The sequence below is a fragment of the Salmo trutta genome, chromosome 21, assembly GCF_901001165.1.
Source record: "Salmo trutta chromosome 21, fSalTru1.1, whole genome shotgun sequence".
Taxonomy (NCBI): Eukaryota; Metazoa; Chordata; class Actinopteri; order Salmoniformes; family Salmonidae; genus Salmo; species Salmo trutta.
Window position 1 is genome coordinate 35,630,883 of NC_042977.1, and position 18,817 is coordinate 35,649,699.

Here is an 18,817-nt window from a genome sequence, read left to right on the forward strand (position 1 = left end):
TGGTAGCATCCATATTAATGTAGAAGTGTTGAGAAACATTCTATTCTTATTTACAATGAAAGTTACTCCAAACTGACACATTACATTATTTACCATTAATTTCTATTGGGCACAAAATTATCTGAAACAACCAAAGCAAACAGCAAATGCATCAAACAAGTTTGTAGTCACAAGCTTGATGCAATCATTGCATGCTATGAATATGGGCCCAAATACAAAACTTTTGACTACTATAATACAAATAAGTGAATTTGTCCCAATACTTTTGGTCCCCTAAAATGGGGGGACTAAACAGTTCACCCGATATAAGTGAAAATACCCTCACATTAAAGCTGACAGTCAGCACTTTAACCTCATAATCAATGTATAATTTCAAATCCAAAGTGCTGGAGTACAGACCCAAAACAACCAAAAATGTGTCACTGTCCCAATACTTTTAGAGCTCACTGTAAATAAGATTATGCCCGATCTGTGCGATGTAATAGGGAGTTGTAGTTTCCAACAGGCTAATAGTCTCCATAGTTCAGTGCAAATAAATGTGGTAATTAACTACAAAGACCAAAATCCATTGCGCGCCTTCTTGTCCAGTCTGTGTGGGGCAGACACATAGAGAAGAGACAGAAGAACGCTTAAATCAAGAGGGATAGAGAGCAGTTGCTTCGCGAGGTATCTCTACCTGAAAATACATGATCTAAGTGATTTATATTCATTCAGCAGTCAAGTATGCCTTATTTACTTTGAAGATCTTCTAAAATTGTGATTTTTCAGACAGCATAGGCAGCAGCTCAACAGAGATAAGATGACTTGGAATTAAATAAAGTAATAAAAAAAAAACAAATGTAATATACACAACTGAAATATTTGATTAAAGTACAGTAAAGTAATGTGAATAAATGATGGTTAATAAGTGATTTGCAGTAATGGGCAGTCACTACCATCATGGGATTTTATTAATTATTTCATTCAACACACATAATGATAGTGCATTTACTTTAAAAAATACTAATCTAAACCGAAATTGAAAACCGAGATTTTTTTATTGAGTCGAACCTAAACCATACTGACTTCAAAAAGCATTTATCGCTCAGCACTACCATCTAGTCAATACCCTGTTTCAGTCATGAATTAACTGCCCTACTTCCTTTTCTCTTGCAACAATTAACAAACATCTGACCAATCAGAATAGAGCTAAGTAGTTGCTAGGTAGATAATCAATTTTTATTCTGATTCCAAACAACTGATTCAACATATTTTAGAAGTAACAACAATGACTTACAAAATCGCTCTCATAAAATAATCCTACATTCATCAGATTATTTTCAAATATTGTTCTGCGTTGATCTACACTGCTCAAAAAAATAAAGGGAACACTTAAACAACACAATGTAACTCCAAGTCAATCACACTTCTGTGAAATCAAACTGTCCACTTAGGAAGCAACACTGATTGACAATAAATTTCACATGCTGTTGTGCAAATGGAATAGACAACAGGTGGAAATTATAGGCAATTAGCAAGACACCCCCAATAAAGGAGTGGTTCTGCAGGTGGGGACCACAGACCACTTCTCAGTTTCTACGCTTCCTGGCTGATGTTTTGGTCACTTTTGAATGCGGGCGGTGCTTTCACTCTAGTGGTAGCATGAGACGGAGTCTACAACCCACACAAGTGGCTCAGGTAGTGCAGCTCATCCAGGATGGCACATCAATGTGAGCTGTGGCAAGAAGGTTTGCTGTGTCTGTCAGCGTAGTGTCCAGAGCATGGAGGCGCTACCAGGAGACAGGCCAGTACATCAGGAGACGTGGAGGAGGCCGTAGGAGGGCAACAACCCAGCAGCAGGACCGCTACCTCCGCCTTTGTGCAAGAAGAAGCACTGCCAGAGCCCTGCAAAATGACCTCCAGCAGGCCACAAATGTGCATGTGTCTGCTCAAACGGTCAGAAACAGACTCCATGAGGGTGGTATGAGGGCCCGACGTCCACAGGTGGGGGTTGTGCTTACAGCCCAACACCGTGCAGGACATTTGGCATTTGCCAGAGAACACCAAGATTGGCAAATTCGCCACTGGCACCCTGTGCTCTTCACAGATGAAAGCAGGTTCACACTGAGCACATGTGACAGACGTGACAGAGTCTGGAGACGCCGTGGAGAACGTTCTGCTGCCTGCAACATCCTCCAACATGACTGGTTTGGCGGTGGGTCAGTCATGGTGTGGGGTGGCATTTCTTTTGGGGGCCGCACAGCCCTCCATGTGCTCGCCAGAGGTAGCCTGACTGCCATTAGGTACCGAGATGAGATCCTCAGACCCCTTGTGAGACCATATGCTGGTGCGGTTGGCCCTGGGTTCCTCCTAATGCAAGACAATGCTAGACCTCATGTGGCTGGAGTGTGTCAGCAGTTCCTGCAAGAGGAAGGCATTGATGCTATGGACTGTCCCGCCCGTTCCCCAGACCTGAATCCAATTGAGCACATCTGGGACATCATGTCTCGCTCCATCCACCAACGCCACGTTGCACCACAGACTGTCCAGGAGTTGGCGGATGCTTTAGTTCAGGTCTGGGAGGAGATCCCTCAGGAGACCATCCGCCACCTCATCAGGAGCATGCCCAGGCGTTGTAGGGAGGTCATACAGGCACGTGGAGGCCACACACACTACTGAGCCTCATTTTGACTTGTTTTAAAGACATTACATCAAAGTTGGATCAGCCTGTAGTGTGGTTTTCCACTTTAATTTTGAGTGTGACTCCAAATCCAGACCTCCATGGGTTGATAAATTGGATTTCCATTGATTATGTTTGTGTGATTTTGTTGTCAGCACATTCAACTATGTAAAGAAAAAAGTATTTAATAAGATTATTTCATTCATTCAGATCTAGGATGTGTTATTTTAGTGTTCCCTTTATTTTTTTGAGCAGTGTATATTTCACTGTGCTTTTCCAAATATTTGATACCTGTAAAGTAGGCTATTGCATAATTTTATCTTACCTTTAAACCAACACCAACAATACCGTTTGCTGCCTTTGCTTCAAGGTTTGTGACAAATAGCCTGTACTTAACTGAAAACGGGAAACCACATTTTTATTGTGCACAAATGGGAGGATTATTCAAGTAAAGTCTAAAATGAAACCTAATGTGAAGCTCTCTTGATATGAATTACCTTTGTAGGCTTCATAACTGCCTATGATTATTTTTTGTATACATTACACCTTAATAAAATGGTGATGTATGTGTTAAGACATTCTGCCATTGTTGACTGAATACACTAAAAAACAAATATTGTATATGCAAAATGATGGAGCACTTTAAATGAGGCACGGGATGGGTTTGCTGCATACTTACCGTCCTCTCCAGGGTTATAGATAGGTTTATCTGTCTGGAGGAAGACATAACCTGACTGGAAGGACACCAAAACAACTGTCTCCAATTGTCTGCCTCTGAATGTTGCTTTCAGGTACACATACTGATTGCCTCTAACATTGCTTTTGAAGTCTTTTTGATCAAGCTTCCGAGAGAGAGAGCGAGGGAGAGAGAATGGATGTTAGTGAATCTTGTTCGAAAGCATGATAATTATTAATAGCTAACAAAACACTTTCCCCAAATGCACAATGGTAACAGTAGCACTACACATAAGGTACCCTTTATTATGTTTTATCTCACTATTTCAAAGGACCAAAATGACAAGCACACATTTGTTAATAACCTAAACAATATGTAATAAGGCAGCGTTTCTCCAACCTCGGTTCTGGGGACCCCAAAGGCCTAGCACTACACAGCTGATTCATATAATCAACTCATCAAGATTTGATTATTTGAATCAGCTGTGTAGTGCTTGGGCAAAACCCCAAAATGAGCACCCATTGAGGAGTTTGCTAAATGCTGTAATAAGGATTTATAACTGATTTATAAACTATAAATGAAATAATTGTGAACAATCTATAAACTACTTATAAATCTTGTATGAAGCCTTTATAAAGGGTGCCTTACTGTAAAGCCTTACAGGGACAATTAAAGGGATAGTTTGAGATTTTTACCCCAATCTAAATTGTATTCTTACCTTGAGAGAAGTGATGTGTTAAAAAAAGAAAAAAGAAATATATACTGTAAACAATGCATGGAATTTAAAATAATAATGTATACATCATGTAAGTAAGCAAAGCAAGAACGCAGCCATGCAAAACGTCTTCCCTGCATACTTGCGCCACAAAAATATGCAAAGTGTGCAGCAGCACAAATGTTAACTTGCGTAAGGTATACATTTGGCTTAGGTCTGTGTTGTGAGCATGTGAAACTCATCCAAATCCAATATCTTACCTTCAGCTGATGCAGAGCCTGGTTGTTATCTCCAAGGATCTGTTTTTTTCCATAGAGATTAAATCTTTTCAAAGGAAAGTCCATCACAGTAAGGTCCACCTCACCACCCACTGAGCTCTCCAAGTATATGTTCTCCTCACTGCCAACCCGAAGGATGTTTGGGGCCACCATTATGTACCTGCAACAACAAACGGACACATTACCAAAATAGTACTCATAGTTTATAATGTAGGTGGGCTTGAAATAAAATATGAAAACAGCTAAAATATTTGTGACATTTTGACAGATGTTGTCAATTCGTTTTTTTAATATGATGATAATTGCAAACCATTGATCAGTTCAGCATTGCTTTATGGTGAACAATATAGGCATTGGTTGAAGCTCAGTGTTCAAATCTTCCTACCATCATATCTAAACCAATATGACACCAATCTTGATGACAATTCGCAAATCAACTTGATTAGAGATACACAACACACTCCTCGCCTCTCGTCATGAACCTTCTGTCCATTACCGAGAACCAAATACCGGATTTTTAAACAGAGTCCTTAGTGTTAGGGTTGTCAGACAATGTTTTGCCCAGAATGAGCTCAATATCTAGCCTTGGATAAGAATGAGACTACACCGAGGTAAAGCCAGACGGATATTCGCGCTTTCAAACCACTTGAGCCACAGACTCCAAATTAGTGTCATGATGTTGGAAAAATTGCACAGGTCTTATTTTCACGATTTGGACCTTCATTCGCTTTGCAAAGCTAATAAACATGCGGAAATGTGAGCAGCATTTTGTATTCCTAGTTTAATTAGTTAGGGAGCGTAAACAAAGTACAAACTTTTTTTTACATTTGAATTTCAATAGCTCCTTGGTCATGTGACCTACTGACTTCAAACAAGGTTCAGAATGTACAATCAGTGGGCCTACACATTGCACACAAGTTAGTTTGTCCATTTTCATCTCACACCATTTTACATACATTTTTCAAAATAAAAAAATTCAATAGCTCCTTGGTTATGTGACCTACTGACTTCAAACAAGGTTCAGAATGTACACTGACTACCCTTCTATATTAAACACCCTTTAGTTTGTCCATTTTCATCTCACACGTTCTTACATGCATTTTTCAAACTTTAGAATTTCAATAGCTTCTTGCTCATGTGACCTACTGGACTCAAACAAGGTTCAGAATGTACAACCAGTGGGCCTACACATTGCACACAAGTTAGTTTGTCCATTTTCATCTCACGCGATTTTACATGAATTTTTTAATCTTTAACTTGTTATGGATAGGGGGCAGTATTTTCACGTCCGGATAAAAAACGTACCCGATTTCATCTGATTATTACTCCTGCCCAGAAACTAGAATATGCATATAATTATTAGCTTTGGATAGAAAACACTCCAACGTTTCTAAAACTGTTTGAATGGTGTCTGTGAGTATAACAGAACTCATTTGGCAGGCCAAAACCTGAGAAGATTCCAAACAGGAAGCGCCCTCTCTGACCATTTCTTGACCTTCTTTGTCATCTCTATCCAAAACAGGGGATCTCTGCTGTAACGTGACATTTTCTAACGCTCCCATAGGCTCTCAGAAGGCGCCAGAACGTTGAATGATGACTTTGCAGGCCATGGCTGAAAAACAGTAGCGCATTTGGTAAGTGGTCGATCTGAGAACAATGAGACTGGTGCGCGCATGCACGAGACGACTCCATGTTTACATTTTCAGTCTTTGAACGAAAACGACTCCCGGTCGGAAAATTATCGCTTTTTTACGAGAAAAATTGCATAAAAATTGATTTTAAACAGCGTTTGACATGCTTCGAAGTACGGTAATGGAATATTTCGATTTTTTTTTGTCACGAAACGCGCCGGGAGCGTCACCCTTCGGATAGTGTCTTGAACGCACAACAAAACGCCGCTATTTGGATATAACTATGGATTATTTGGAACCAAACCAACATTTGTTATTGAAGTAGAAGTCCTGGGAGTGCATTCTGACGAAGAACAGCAAAGGTAATCCAATTTTTCTTATAGTAAATCTGAGTTTGGTGAGTACCAAACTTGGTGGGTGTCAAAATAGCTAGCCCGTGATGGCGATCTATCTACTCAGAATATTGCAAAATGTGCTTTCACCGAAAAGCTATTTTAAAATCGGACACCGCGATTGCATAAAGGAGGTCTGTATCTATAATTCTTAATTGTTATGTTTTTTGTGAACGTTTATCGTGAGTAATTTAGTAAATTCACCGGAAGTGTTCAGTGGGAATGCTAGTTCTGAACGTCACATGCTTATGTAAAAAGCTGGTTTTTGATATAAATATGAACTTGATTGAACAAAACATGCATGTATTGTATAACATAATGTCCTAGGAGTGTCATCTGATGAAGATCATCAAAGGTTAGTGCTGCATTTAGCTGTGGTTTTGTTTTTTGTGACATTATATGCTAGCTTGAAAAATGGGTGTCTGATTATTTCTGGCTAGGTACTCTGCTGACATAATCTAATGTTTTGCTTTTGCTGTAAAGCCTTTTTGAAATCGGACAGTGTGGTTAGATAAAGGAGAGTCTTGTCTTTATAATGGTGTAAAATAGTCATATGTTTGAAAAATTGAAGTTTTCGGATTTTCGAGGAATTTGTATTTCGCGCCACGCCCATCATTGGATATTGGAGCAGGTGTTCCGCTAGCGGAACGTCTAGATGTAAGAGGTTTTAACATTTCAATAGCTCCTTGGTCATGTGACCTACTGACTTCAATCAAGGTTCAGAATGTACACTCAGTGGGCCTACAAATTGCACATCCTTTAGTTTGTCCATTTTCATCTCACATGATTTTACATTAATTTGCCTGCTTTGCCCCCCTGAAGGGCAGTGTCACTCACACACCTATTCACTTGGGCCTTCTCCCTGGGGCCTTCCTGACCTCCAGGCAGGCCCCCATTGACCTGGTGACCTCTGACTCCTGGCCTCTAGGCCTACACTCCCTGCCCGCCTGCCTGCCCTTTCCCTGGGCCTGAGAGTGTATAGCTTACTCCCTGGAACTACAGACCTCCACCTCTACTCTCCCTATCCGGTCAACACCCCTCTCCCTTGGCCTTGGAGTATAGCTTACTCCCTGGAATTACTAAAATGTCTATAGTCCCGCTGTCAGGAGTTCGAAACAGGCTCTGTGCTCCTGGTGACCCGGCCGCATTTTTCTGCTCACAGTCTAAGTCCCACTCCAACCTACATGGCCTGAGTGCTGCCCCCAGCCCCCGAGTCCGGCTGCCCTTGCTTGGACTCGGAGTGCCCCCTGCCTTGATGGAGGCCTCCTTGTGCACCTGGTAACCTGAAACAAGCTCTGTGCACCTGGTGACCTTTCCGCTTTTATCCACTCAGAGACTAAGTCCCCAACCCAACCTCCACAGCCTGAGTGCTGCCCCCAGCCCGAGTAACGCCCGGTGGTATCATCAGAGGCTTTTCTGTCTTACAAACTGGACATCAGTTGCCGCTACTAACCTTCAGCAGACTTTAACTGGGTTTTTACATCCAATCGACATCAAGTGCCAGCGCAATACTTATAAGCTTGAGAACCAAATACCCCTCGCAGTATCTAGCAGCACCATCAACCGGGTGTCGGAAGAAGCAACAGAAAATAATCATCCCCTTTCAATCATTTGCTTGCCCAGTCAGCCCTTTAAAAAAAAGGTATTTCACCTTTATTTAACCAGGTAGGCAAGTTGAGAACAAGTTCTCATTTACAACTGCGACCTGGCCAAGATAAAGCAAAGCAGTGCGAAAGAAACAACAACACAGAGTTACACATGGAATAACAAAACATACAGTCAAAAAGACAAGAGAGAAAAGTCTATATACAGTGTGTGAAAATGAGGTAAGATAAGGGAGGTAAGGAAATAAATAGACCACAGTGGTGAAATAATTACAATTTAGCAATTAAACACTGGAGTAATAGAGACTGGAGTGATAGATGTGCAGAAGATGAATGTGTAAGTAGAGATACTGGGGTGCAAAGGAGCAAAAAAATAAATAACAGTATGGGGATGAGGTAGTTGGATGGGCTATTTACAGATGGGCTATGTACAGGTGCAGTGATCTGTGAGCTGCTCTGACAGCTGGTGCTTAAAGCTAGTGAGGGAGATATGAGTCTCCAGCTTCAGTGATTTTTGCAATTTGTTCCAGTCATTGGCAGCAGAGAACTGGAAGGAAAGGCGGCCAAAGGAGGAATTTTGTAAATGACATCGCCGAAGTCAAGGATCGGTAGGATAGTCAGTTTTACGAGGGTATGTTTGGCAGCATGAGTGAAGGATGCTTTGTTGCGAAATAGGAAGCTGATTCTAGGTTTCATTTTGGATTGGAGATGCTTAATGTGAGTCTGGAAGGAGAGTTTACAGTCTAACCAGACACCTAGGTATTTGTAGATGTCCACATATTCTAAGTCAGAACCGTCCAGAGTAGTGACGCTGGATGGGCGGGCAGGTGCTGGTAGCGATCGGTTGAAGAGCATGATTTAGCCCTCTGGGACAGAACCATAGGAACCACCTTTACCAGCGCTTCATCGATATTCTTCACTTTGACATGGGGGGGGGGGGGGGGTCACAGTCACCCCATGGATGATTTGAGTGTGACCGCAACAGGTGGGTACGCTCCTTTGAATTTCATCAAGTTGACATTCAGTGATCCGTGCCCAGTGGGAACCTAAGCTTCTTCCGTCCGTTTTATGGTTCCGCAGCAAATCAATGGGCGTGGATGGTACTACCCACATCAGATGTAGGCCTCCCTCCCCAGACAAGCTGGAGATACCTCTCCCCACTTTGTAGGGCATGAGCCAGATCCATGCAATGCCTTATCACTGCGGGGCCAATGGGTTTAGTCTCCGCCTCAAGTCTAGTGAGCGTAGAGGAGACCTCCCCACCTACATTGTTTGGGGCCGGCGAACGCGGTAGCTGGGGAGATTAAGCTCTTCCCTCCCCCATAATCGAAAACATTCCCTTTAAGTGAGATTAGTTTTTTTTAACCATTCCTCTCCCTTACTGAACGGTTTGTCCTGTCTGAACTAGTTTCATTTGGCTTTTTTTTTTCTTCGATAAGGGCCTTGCGTGCGTCCAGAGTTGCCACCGCCAACCGCCGGACCCAACACCCCACCGGTCCGCCTTCGGCCCGCCGACGGACACCACCCCGATGAACCCCCGCACGCAGCCCCTTGCGGGACCACATACGAGAGACCGCGAGATGGGCCGCACAACGAACTTCCAATGGTGGTGAGAGGAGGGTGATGGAGCGACTGCTCCCCTAACCGCGGCACGGGCCCAGCCCCGCTTCGCACCCCAGCCCGACCGACCCAGCCCTTAGTCAATCCTTATCCCGAAGTTATGGATCTTTTTTTGCCATCTTCCCTTACCTACATTGTTATAACATGCCAGAGGCTGTTCACCTTGGAGACCTGCTGCGGATATGGGTACGGCCCGGCGTGAGATTTAAACCCTCTCCCCCGGATTTTCAAGGGCCAGGGAGAACTCACCGGATGCCACCGAAATCGCAACGCTTTCCAGGGCTTGGGCCCCTCTCTCGGGGCGAACCCATTCCAGGGCGCCCTGCCCTTCACAAAGAAAAGAGAACTCTCCCCGGGCTCCCGCCAGCTTCTCCGGGATCGGTCACGTTACCGCACTGGATGCCTCATGAGCCCGTGACCGCCACTCCGTGGACATTCTGAAAGTTGTTTGAGGTAGGTTGGTCACATTACCAAGGAGCTATTGAAATTTGACATTTTGAAAAATTCATGTAAAATCGTGTGAGATGAAAATGGACAAACTAAAGGGTGTGCAATACAGAAGGGTAGTCAGTGGACATTCTGTACCTTGTTTGAGGTCAGTAGGTCACATGACCAAAGAGTTATTGAAAATAGAAACATTGAAAAACATAGAAAATTCATGTAAAATTGCATGAGAAGAAAATGGACAAACTAAAGGGTGTGCAAAGTGTAGGCCCACTGATACATTCTGAACCTTGTTTGAAGTCAGTAGGTCAAATGACCAAAGAGCTACTGAAATTCAAAAATGTAAATAAATGATTTAAAATAGTGCGAGGTGTAAATCAACAACAAAAAAGTGTGTGCAGTGTGTGTCTATGCCATTGGGTTAGCTAGAGCTATTGAAATTTGAAAAATTAGATTTGTCACTATGTTGACGGTCCCTAACTGCTGTTGGAGAACGTAAGGAAAACTACAGGCGAATATCCAACCTGAATCTGTCTTTACCTCGGTCGAGACTACAGCATCCATAAAGTGACCATTAGACTTGCCAGCTTTCGGTCTGAATACGTTTGTAATTTTGATTACATTTATAATTTCTCTCTCATTTTTGTCTGTTAAGAACCAAAAATGTGCTACCATTATGTAGCATTTCTGATACATTTCTGAAACATATTTTCAGCCAAATCTCAGAGTTCTAACACCGGGTCGGTTGCTTGGCAACAACACAGCTGCTTGCGCCATGCCGCCAGTCTTAAGAATTGTTTGCGAACAAACCTAGGCTACTGTATATAGTTAGCTATATGGTGGTATTCAAGCTTAAGTTAATAAATGCAGCATATATTTTAATTAGCTAGGTAGCTAACGTTAGAAAGTCCAGCAGCTAGCCTCTGTAGCTAGGAAACAGCAGTCACCTGAAAGCTAACTACTAGCGAACAGGCAAATAAGCCAATGAATGTGCTTTTGTTTTGATTAGTTAGCTAGGTAGCTGGCTAGCGAACGTAACATTATACCTTATACCAGTCAGATGAGAGCTAACGTTGCTAGGTAGCTAACCAACAAACAAGGAAAGCTAGCTAGCTATATTTTGCCAAGTAACGTTTTTCATATAAAGGCTGAAGTCACCATGTGTAAACTGCTGATCTACACACTTCCCTGAAATTAGAGCACAAACAAATATGATAGCGAATGTCCTTGGCTGCTATGAAAGCAAGTTAATGTTAACTACCTAGGTAACGTTAGCCAACGTAAGACTAACTTTAGCTAACGTGTATGCACCACAATATATCATACTTTCTTACACAAAACATAGCTAGTTAACATTAGCTACGTTAAGTTTAAACCCACCGAACTTGGGGGAACTGCCATGCTGCTCCCATTCAATTGTATTGCACAGACCAAGCCACGGTAAGACGAGGTAGCCAGATTTGTGACAGGGAAGATATTGCAGTTAGCTACGCTACATTTCCTCGACTAAGACCAACCAAGACTACAACACAAACCATAACGGAGAAAACAATTTGCTTTGTTAAGAAACCGTAAGCTAGTTATGAACCACATATACACTATATACAGTACCAGTCAAATGTTTGGACACACCTTTTAATTTTTTTATTTATTTCACCTTTATTTAACCAGGTAGGCAAGTTGAGAACAAGTTCTCATTTACAATTGCGACCTGGCCAAGATAAAGCAAAGCAGTTCGACAACATAAAACAACACAGAGTTACACATGGGGTAAAACAAATATACAGTCAATAATACAGTAGAAAAATAAGTCTATGTGCAAAAAATTGTGAGCAAATGAGGTGAGATAAGGGAGGTAAAGGCAAAAAAAGTCCATGGTGACAAAGTAAATACAATATAGCAAGTAAAACACTGGAACGGTAGATTTGTAGTAGAATAATGTGAAAAGTAGAAATAGAGAATGGGGTGCAAAGGAGCAAAATAAAATAAATAAATACAGTAGGGGAAGTGGTAGTTGTTTGGGCTAAATTATAGATGGGCTATGTACAGGTGCAGTGATCTGTGAGCTGGTGCTTAAAGCTAGTGAGGGAGATAAGTGTTTCCAGTTTCCAGTCCACACCTACTAATTCAAGGGTTTTTCTTTATTTTTACTATTTTCTGCACTGTAGAATAATAGTGTCGACATCAAAACTATGAAATAACACATATGGAATCATATAGTAACCAAAAAAGTGTTAAATCAAAATATATTGTAATGAAACAGGCAGGGAGCAGGCCTTGAACCCTCGACCTTCTAGCCTGAAGTCCAGCGCGCTATGGACAGTGCCCCAAAAGCATGCTCGAGTGGCAGAGTCGATATCTGCGCTTATAAACCCAGGGTCATTACACTATATTAAAGTAGCCACCCTTTGCCTTGACAGCTTTGCACACTCTTGGCATTCTCTCAACCAGCTTCATGAGGAATGCTTTTCCAACATATGCTGAGGAGTTCCCACATATGCTGAGCACTTGTTGGCTGCTTTTCCTTCACTCTGCAGTCCAACTCATCCCAAACCATCTCAGTTGGGTTGAGGTCAGGTGATTGCAGAGGCCAGGTCATCTGATGCAGCACTCCATCACTCTCCTTCTTGGTCAAATAGCCCTTACACAGCCTGGAGATGTGTTTTGGGTCATTGTCCTGTTGAAAAACAAATGATAGTGGGACTAAGCGCAAACCAGATGGGATGGCATATCGCTGCAGAATGCTGTGGTAGCCATGCTGGTTAAGAGTGCCTTGAATTCTAAATAAATCACTGACAGTGTCATCAGCAAAGCACCCCCACACCATCACACCTCAACGCCTTCACGGTGGGAACCACACATGCAGAGATCATCCATTCAGCTACTCTCCGTCTCACAAAGACACGGCGGTTGGAACCAACAATCTCAAATTTGGACTCATCAGACCAAGGGACAGATTTCCACCGGTCTGATGTCCATTGCTTGTGTTTCTTGACCCAAGCAAGTCTCTTCTTATTGGTGTACTTTAGTAGTGGTTTCTTTGCAGCAATTTGACCATGAAGGCCTGATTCACGCAGTCTCCTCTGAACAGTTGAGATGTGTCTGTTACTTGAACTCTGTGAAGCATTTATTTGGGCTGCAATCTGAGGTGCAGTTAACACCAATGAACGTAACTCTGGGTCTTCCTTTCCTGTGGCGGTCCTCATGAGAGCCAGTTTCATCATAGCGCTTGATGGTTTTTGCGACTGCACTTGAAGAAACTTTTAAAGTTTTGAAAATTTCCGTATTGACTGACCTTCATGTCTTAAAGTAATGATGGACTGTTGTTTCTCTTTGCTTATTTGAGCTGTTCTTGCCACAATATGGACTTGGTCTTTTACCAAATAGGGCTATCTTCTGTATACCAACCCTACCTTGTCACAACACAACTGATTGGCTCAAATGCATTAAGGAAAGAAATTCCACAAATTCACTTTTAACAAGGCACACCTGTTAATTGAAATGCATTCCAGTTGACTACCTCATGAAGCTGGTTGAGAAAATGCCAAGAGTGTTCAAAGCTGTCATCAAGGCAAAGGGTGCCTACTGTACTTTGAAGAATCTCAAATGTAAAATATGTTGATTTGTTTGTTTAACACTTTTTTGGTTACGACATGATTCCATATGTGTTATGTCATAGTTTTTTGTCTTCACTATTATTCTACAATGTAGAAAATAGTAAAAATAAAGAAAAAACCTTGAATGAATAGGTGTCTCCAAACTTTTGACTGGTAATGTGTATATATACACATACACAAAAGCATGTGGACACCCCTTCAAATTAGTTGATTCGGCTATTTCAGCCACCCCCTTTGCTGACAGGTGTATAAAATCGAGCACAGAGCCATGCAATTTCCAAAGACAAACATTGGCAGTAGAATTGCCTTACTGAAGAGCTCAGTGACTTTCAATGTGGCACCGTCATAGGATGCCACCTTTCCAACAACTCAGTTTGTGAAATGTCTGCCCTGCTAGAGCTGCCCTGGTCAACTGTAAGTGCTGTTATTGTGAAGTGGAAATGTGAAGTCCACTTGTGAAGTGGAAACAGCCGCGAAGTGGTAGGCCACACAAGCTCACAAAACGGGACTGGCGAGTGCTGAAGCGCATAGTGCGTAAAAATCATCTGTCCTCAGTTGCAACACTCACTACAGAGTTCCAAACTTCCTCTGGAAGCAATGTCAGCACAATAACTATTAGTCGGGAGCTTCATGAAATAGATTTCCATGGCCGGGCAGCTGCACACAAGCATAAGATCACCATGCGCAATGCCAAGCGTCGGCTGGTGGGGTGTAAAGCTCGCCGCTATTGGACTTCGGAACAGTGGACACGCGTTCTCTGCAGTGATGAATCACGCTTCACCATCTGGCAGTCCGATGGATGAATCTGGGTTTGGCGAACGCCAGGAGAACGCTACCTGCCCAAATGGATAGTGCCAACTGTAAAGTTTGGTGGAGGAGTTATAATGGTCTGGGGCTGTTTTTCATGGTTTGGACTAGGCCCCTTAGTTCCAGTGAAGGTCAATCTTAACGCTACAGCATGACATTCTAGACGATTCAGTGCTTTCAACTTTGTGGCAACAGTTGGGGAAGGCCCTTTCCGGTTTCAGCATGGCAATGTCCCCGTCCATACAGAAATGTTTTTTTGAGATCGGTGTGGAAAAACTTAACTGGCCTGCACAGATCCCAGAACTCAACCCCATCGAACACCTTTGGGATGATTTGGAATGCTAATTGTGAACCAGGCCTAATCGTCCAACATCAGTGCCCGACCTCACTAATGCTCTTGTGGCTTAATGGAAGCAAGTCCCCACAGCAATGTTCCAAAATCAAAGGTGGGACCATTAATGCCCATGATTTTGGAATGAAATGTTCGATGAGCCTGTCCACGCTTTTGGTCATGTAGTAATATATATATATATATATATATATATATATACACACATACATACACATACATACATACACACATAATTTTAATAGCAGGACACTGTAAAGTCCATTATCCATCTTTAGAGTATGAATTAGGCTGTTTGAGAAGGTTTGAATCCTAAGCAACATGCTTACACATAGCTTGAAGTACAATACCAACATAGCTACTGTAGTAGGTCAAAGCTGTGTGCTGTAAAACCCTGGTAGGCATTGTGGTGCTCGTGTAAATTGTATTTCTTTTTCGGCTTCAGACCAATGCCTATTCTCACTTAAAACATTGTTTTTTTTTTTTTTATATATTATAGAAATGTATAAGATCATAACTAAGTCATCATGTAACCACTTACCCGAGAGACAAAACAAGGTCAAGAGACTTACGTTTGACCCAGAGATGAACGGCAGAGGGAGAGGATGAGAAGGAGAGCTGCAAGGAGCTTTGAACACCCCATGTTGTCAGCAATGTAACCACTGTCCAGATGAAGTGCCTAGTCCCCTCTAATGTACTCAGTCAGTGTTAATTTTTAACTTGGAGTGAGGACCTAAGCTACGACTGTTTACCATAACAAGGGAAGAATGACCTGGACCAGACTGAGACAGACAAACATGCACCCACAATTTTCAACAACAAAAAATCTTACGTGTCCAAAAATGAAGTCAGAATGAATCCATCAATCTACCACGTACTGCAAAAATCACTGTTGATTGTCAAAAAGTATAATCCCAAATTATGCAGCAGCTCTCTCTCTCACTAACACACACACACACTGAAAAAGTAGTTTGGTATGCCGGTAAACAGTTTTTGACAAATAATTATATTTACAGTATAAGGCCTATTTGCAACTGGTTGTAATGTGGGTTTCACTAAGTTGAGTACAGTGTCATGATGTACTATGACACAGAAGTATTTATCCAATTTCCACAGTAGTCTACATAATAAGAAGCTTGTAAAATAAAAGATAATTGTCACAACTGTCATTCACCCTGGCAAAATCCCGAATTATTTCTCGCAATACTTACTTGGGATAATGATTACAAGGAAATTCCTCTTACCGTAAAACTATCTTTTGGTTCTTGACCAAAGCAAAGTCCAAAGGCAATCTTTGTGTTTTGACACATAATCAACTACCCAACAGGTCAAAGACGCCAGATTTCAATGAGATATTTGACTGAGCTGTCAACAAACCAAATCCGAATGTTGATTTGTAGTAAAAACTGAAACTGTTGCAGAAATTTGCTTCATATTCCTACAATACACATACAAAATCACAAACTTAAAATAATTCACAACTTCTGCATGGGCTAAATAATATTTAGCTGTCGAAGGAAGAAGCGGACCAAAGTGCAGCGTGTGTCGTTCCACGTTTTATTTACACTGTGAAACTATGCAATACATAAATAAACTGAATGACAAAAACAACAAACCGTGACGCAGAGGTGAAACATACACTGACTCAAAGATTATCTCCCACAAAACCCAGGTGGAAAAAAACCCTACTTAAGTATGATCTCCAATTAGAGACAACGAGGACCAGCTGCCTCTAATTGGAGATCATCCCAAACAAAACCCCAACATAGAAATACAAAACTAGAACCGGAACATAGAAATAAAAAACATAGAGAGAAACAAACCCTGTCACGCCCTGACCTACTCTACCATAGAAAATAACATCTTTCTATGGTCAGGACGTGACAGAAGTGTTATATGCACCAATTGTTTGTAGTAGGTATGCAGGTTACACCAAAAATTATCAGTCAACAAATTTTAAAGGCTCATACTCGATTTCATCTTTTTTTTCTCCCGGATGCTCCTTGAAGAACGTTTGTATTCGGAAAAGGTTAATATGGTAATCTCGAGATGCTGCACTTGAAGGGGGTTGCCGAATACTACTCGTACACAGGTCCTTAAACCCCAGTTTATCACACACATCTAAAGCAAAAATAAGTTGATTGCTTTAATAATACAGACATAATTTTTGCATTTTTCTTTTCAGTTGCCAAGATTAACACACAAAAACACACAAAAAACAGTTGTACCTGACCTTATATAAAGACATAATACATGCACGTTACAAGTAAACAGAATGAACTAAAAATAACTTCTAATCCTGCAAATCTCAGGAGAATGTCACCGGTGCGATTTCCTGTTTATCTTGATACAACCAGCACCATGCTGATAAAAGAAACATAGTATTTAAATGTGGAAGTATAAGTTATATACACTCACCTGAATCCAACATTTTTGATTTTTCAGTTACAGGGCACCACCAGATTCACCTTTAAATGTACACATACTGTACATGTAATACAATGTCATATAGCCTACCTGTATGTGCACACTGCCAGGTGAGATACCATATATGTAAATTACCATTCATAAATATTACACAGCAATGGGATGTGCTAGAAAATATAAAAATGACTGTATGCAGAATTTTCCTGTAATACTGTGTTTAGTTTCCATAGTGATACATTTCCTTGATACATTGATTGAACGTACCTTTGCAGGCAACGTCCTCAACTTTGTCTTCTGTCCCTCCTGTACACAGGAAGTTCTTAGTCACAGCCTCCTTGTAGTTTTTAATGCCCTCAGCTTCCTCTGCATCCTTAATACAGCTCTCCCTCTGTGAAAAAGGAACAGAGACTGTCAGAGTTCACAGAACCCATCATTGTGGTATTCACACCGTAACTCTTATTCTTATAGCCATGGACGAATCAGATTGTGGAATTGTTTAAAGTACTTTCCAGACTCACTACTACTTTTATTACCAAGTAGATCATCCTCACAGGCAGATGCTTACAGATTTCTGAATAAAAAGTAGCTATGTGTTTGGGTGAAAGTTTGTAAGCCTAGACACTGCATAAACATTGCTATGGGATGTCTGATTGAATTCCAGCCTGCTCATGGCCATCTCAAAGCATGATTCGAAAAATCAGTTTGAATCTGCTGGCGAGACGGTTTTCACACAAACATTCTCACCTTTTCTTTCAATTTGATTTGAACATCCTTCTCGTACATCTGACCCTTCCACTCAGACATGAATCTGGCAGGTACAGAATTCTGATTCAATAGGAATTCCTCTGGGCAAAGAAAGATCAACTACCATTAGATAGCATACTACATTGAAAAATGATAACGATAGCTAAACAACCGTACCTTCTGAGCATGTGCTGCTATATGGACACAATTTTATACGTAGCTGCTGATCCCTCCACTGCTGCTTCCCCATCTTTCCTGTTCCCCTCACCTCTCATGGCAATGATCTCTTTGTCTGCTGTTCAAACTTTGACATGTTGTACAAACTTCTTTGTCTGTTCTAACTATAAACGACCTTTGTCTGTTGATAATAAACAACATGATTGACATATTACACAGAGGTGGAACAGTAGGCTACTCTGGCGAATTTCAATGATGTGCTGTCCATCAAATAGTGCAGTGTTGCTTGGTCATTGAGAAGCAAACTAACAATTGTATGTTATTTATTGTTAAATCGCAGATTGTTCTGCCCCAATGCAATTTGCAGACAGGGCTGGGCTACATGTAGGCATTGTTGGGGAGTAATGTAATCTGTTTACAAAAAAACCTGTAACTGTAGTTGTTACGTTACCAGCAAAAATACTTTAATCAGATTACAGATACTTTTGAAAAAGTATATGATTACTTCTTGGATTACTTTTAAATTCAGAAAGGATTTTTGTGGAAAAAATACATTATGCAACCTTTGCTTTCTCAATGACATTCAATTCAGTGTTAAAAAAAGGTGCACTTTTAAGTTTGTTCCACCTGAAACCACTATGATGACACAGCAAATGCGTTTGATGGATCCTTTTTGT

At 41.4% G+C, this 18,817-nt stretch overlaps 2 protein-coding genes across 8 annotated transcripts in view; both read right to left on the reverse strand.

Moving 5' to 3' along the window:
• The window catches only part of LOC115157304 (complement C3), a 53,964-nt gene extending 38,485 nt beyond the window's left edge, over positions 1–15,479 (reverse strand). For 4 of the 6 annotated variants that reach the window (XR_003868415.1, XM_029705436.1, XM_029705435.1 and 1 more), the window contains exons 1-4: positions 15,365–15,479; positions 4,311–4,488; positions 3,339–3,501; positions 2,985–3,055 (exon numbers count right to left, since the gene is read on the reverse strand). Coding sequence is in view for 5 of the 6 variants with exons in the window: in XM_029705436.1 (XP_029561296.1) it covers positions 2,985–3,055; positions 3,339–3,501; positions 4,311–4,488; positions 15,365–15,435 (483 nt within the window). In the remaining variant the exon portion in view is untranslated. Of the gene's footprint in view, positions 1–2,984; positions 3,056–3,338; positions 3,502–4,310; positions 4,489–15,364 lie in introns of those variants that run through there. The other 2 variants (XM_029705437.1, XM_029705438.1) reach the window with 2 other exon arrangements.
• A 1,114-nt stretch (positions 15,480–16,593) lies between these two features.
• On the reverse strand, positions 16,594–18,617 carry LOC115157305 (complement factor B-like). 2 transcript variants are annotated; one of them, XM_029705442.1, is made up of 5 exons: positions 18,141–18,606; positions 17,964–18,064; positions 17,484–17,607; positions 17,211–17,260; positions 16,598–16,913 (listed from the first exon to the last, which is right to left on the reverse strand). In XM_029705442.1, the coding sequence occupies exons 1-4, from the start codon at positions 18,211–18,213 to the stop codon at positions 17,238–17,240; spliced, it is 321 nt and encodes a 106-aa protein (XP_029561302.1). In that variant the 5' UTR covers positions 18,214–18,606; the 3' UTR covers positions 16,598–16,913; positions 17,211–17,237. The 2 variants fall into 2 exon arrangements, with proteins under 2 accessions (XP_029561301.1, XP_029561302.1); XM_029705441.1 differs by lacking the exon at positions 17,211–17,260 and having other exon boundaries at positions 16,594–17,156; positions 18,141–18,617.
• Positions 18,618–18,817: the final 200 nt, after the last annotated feature.

What these genes read in the sequence shown, in the direction of transcription:
- LOC115157305 (XM_029705441.1), bottom strand. Translation starts at nt 18,213, where the DNA reads ATGGGGAAGCAGCAGTGGAGGGATCAGCAGCTACGTATAAAATTGTGT. An exon ending in TAGCAGCACATGCTCAGAAG is followed by an intron (nt 18,065 to 18,140) that starts GTACGGTTGTTT and finishes TTCTTTGCCCAG; the next exon opens with AGGAATTCCTATTGAATCAG. An exon ending in AAATCAAATTGAAAGAAAAG is followed by an intron (nt 17,608 to 17,963) that starts GTGAGAATGTTT and finishes CCTTTTTCACAG; the next exon opens with AGGGAGAGCTGTATTAAGGA.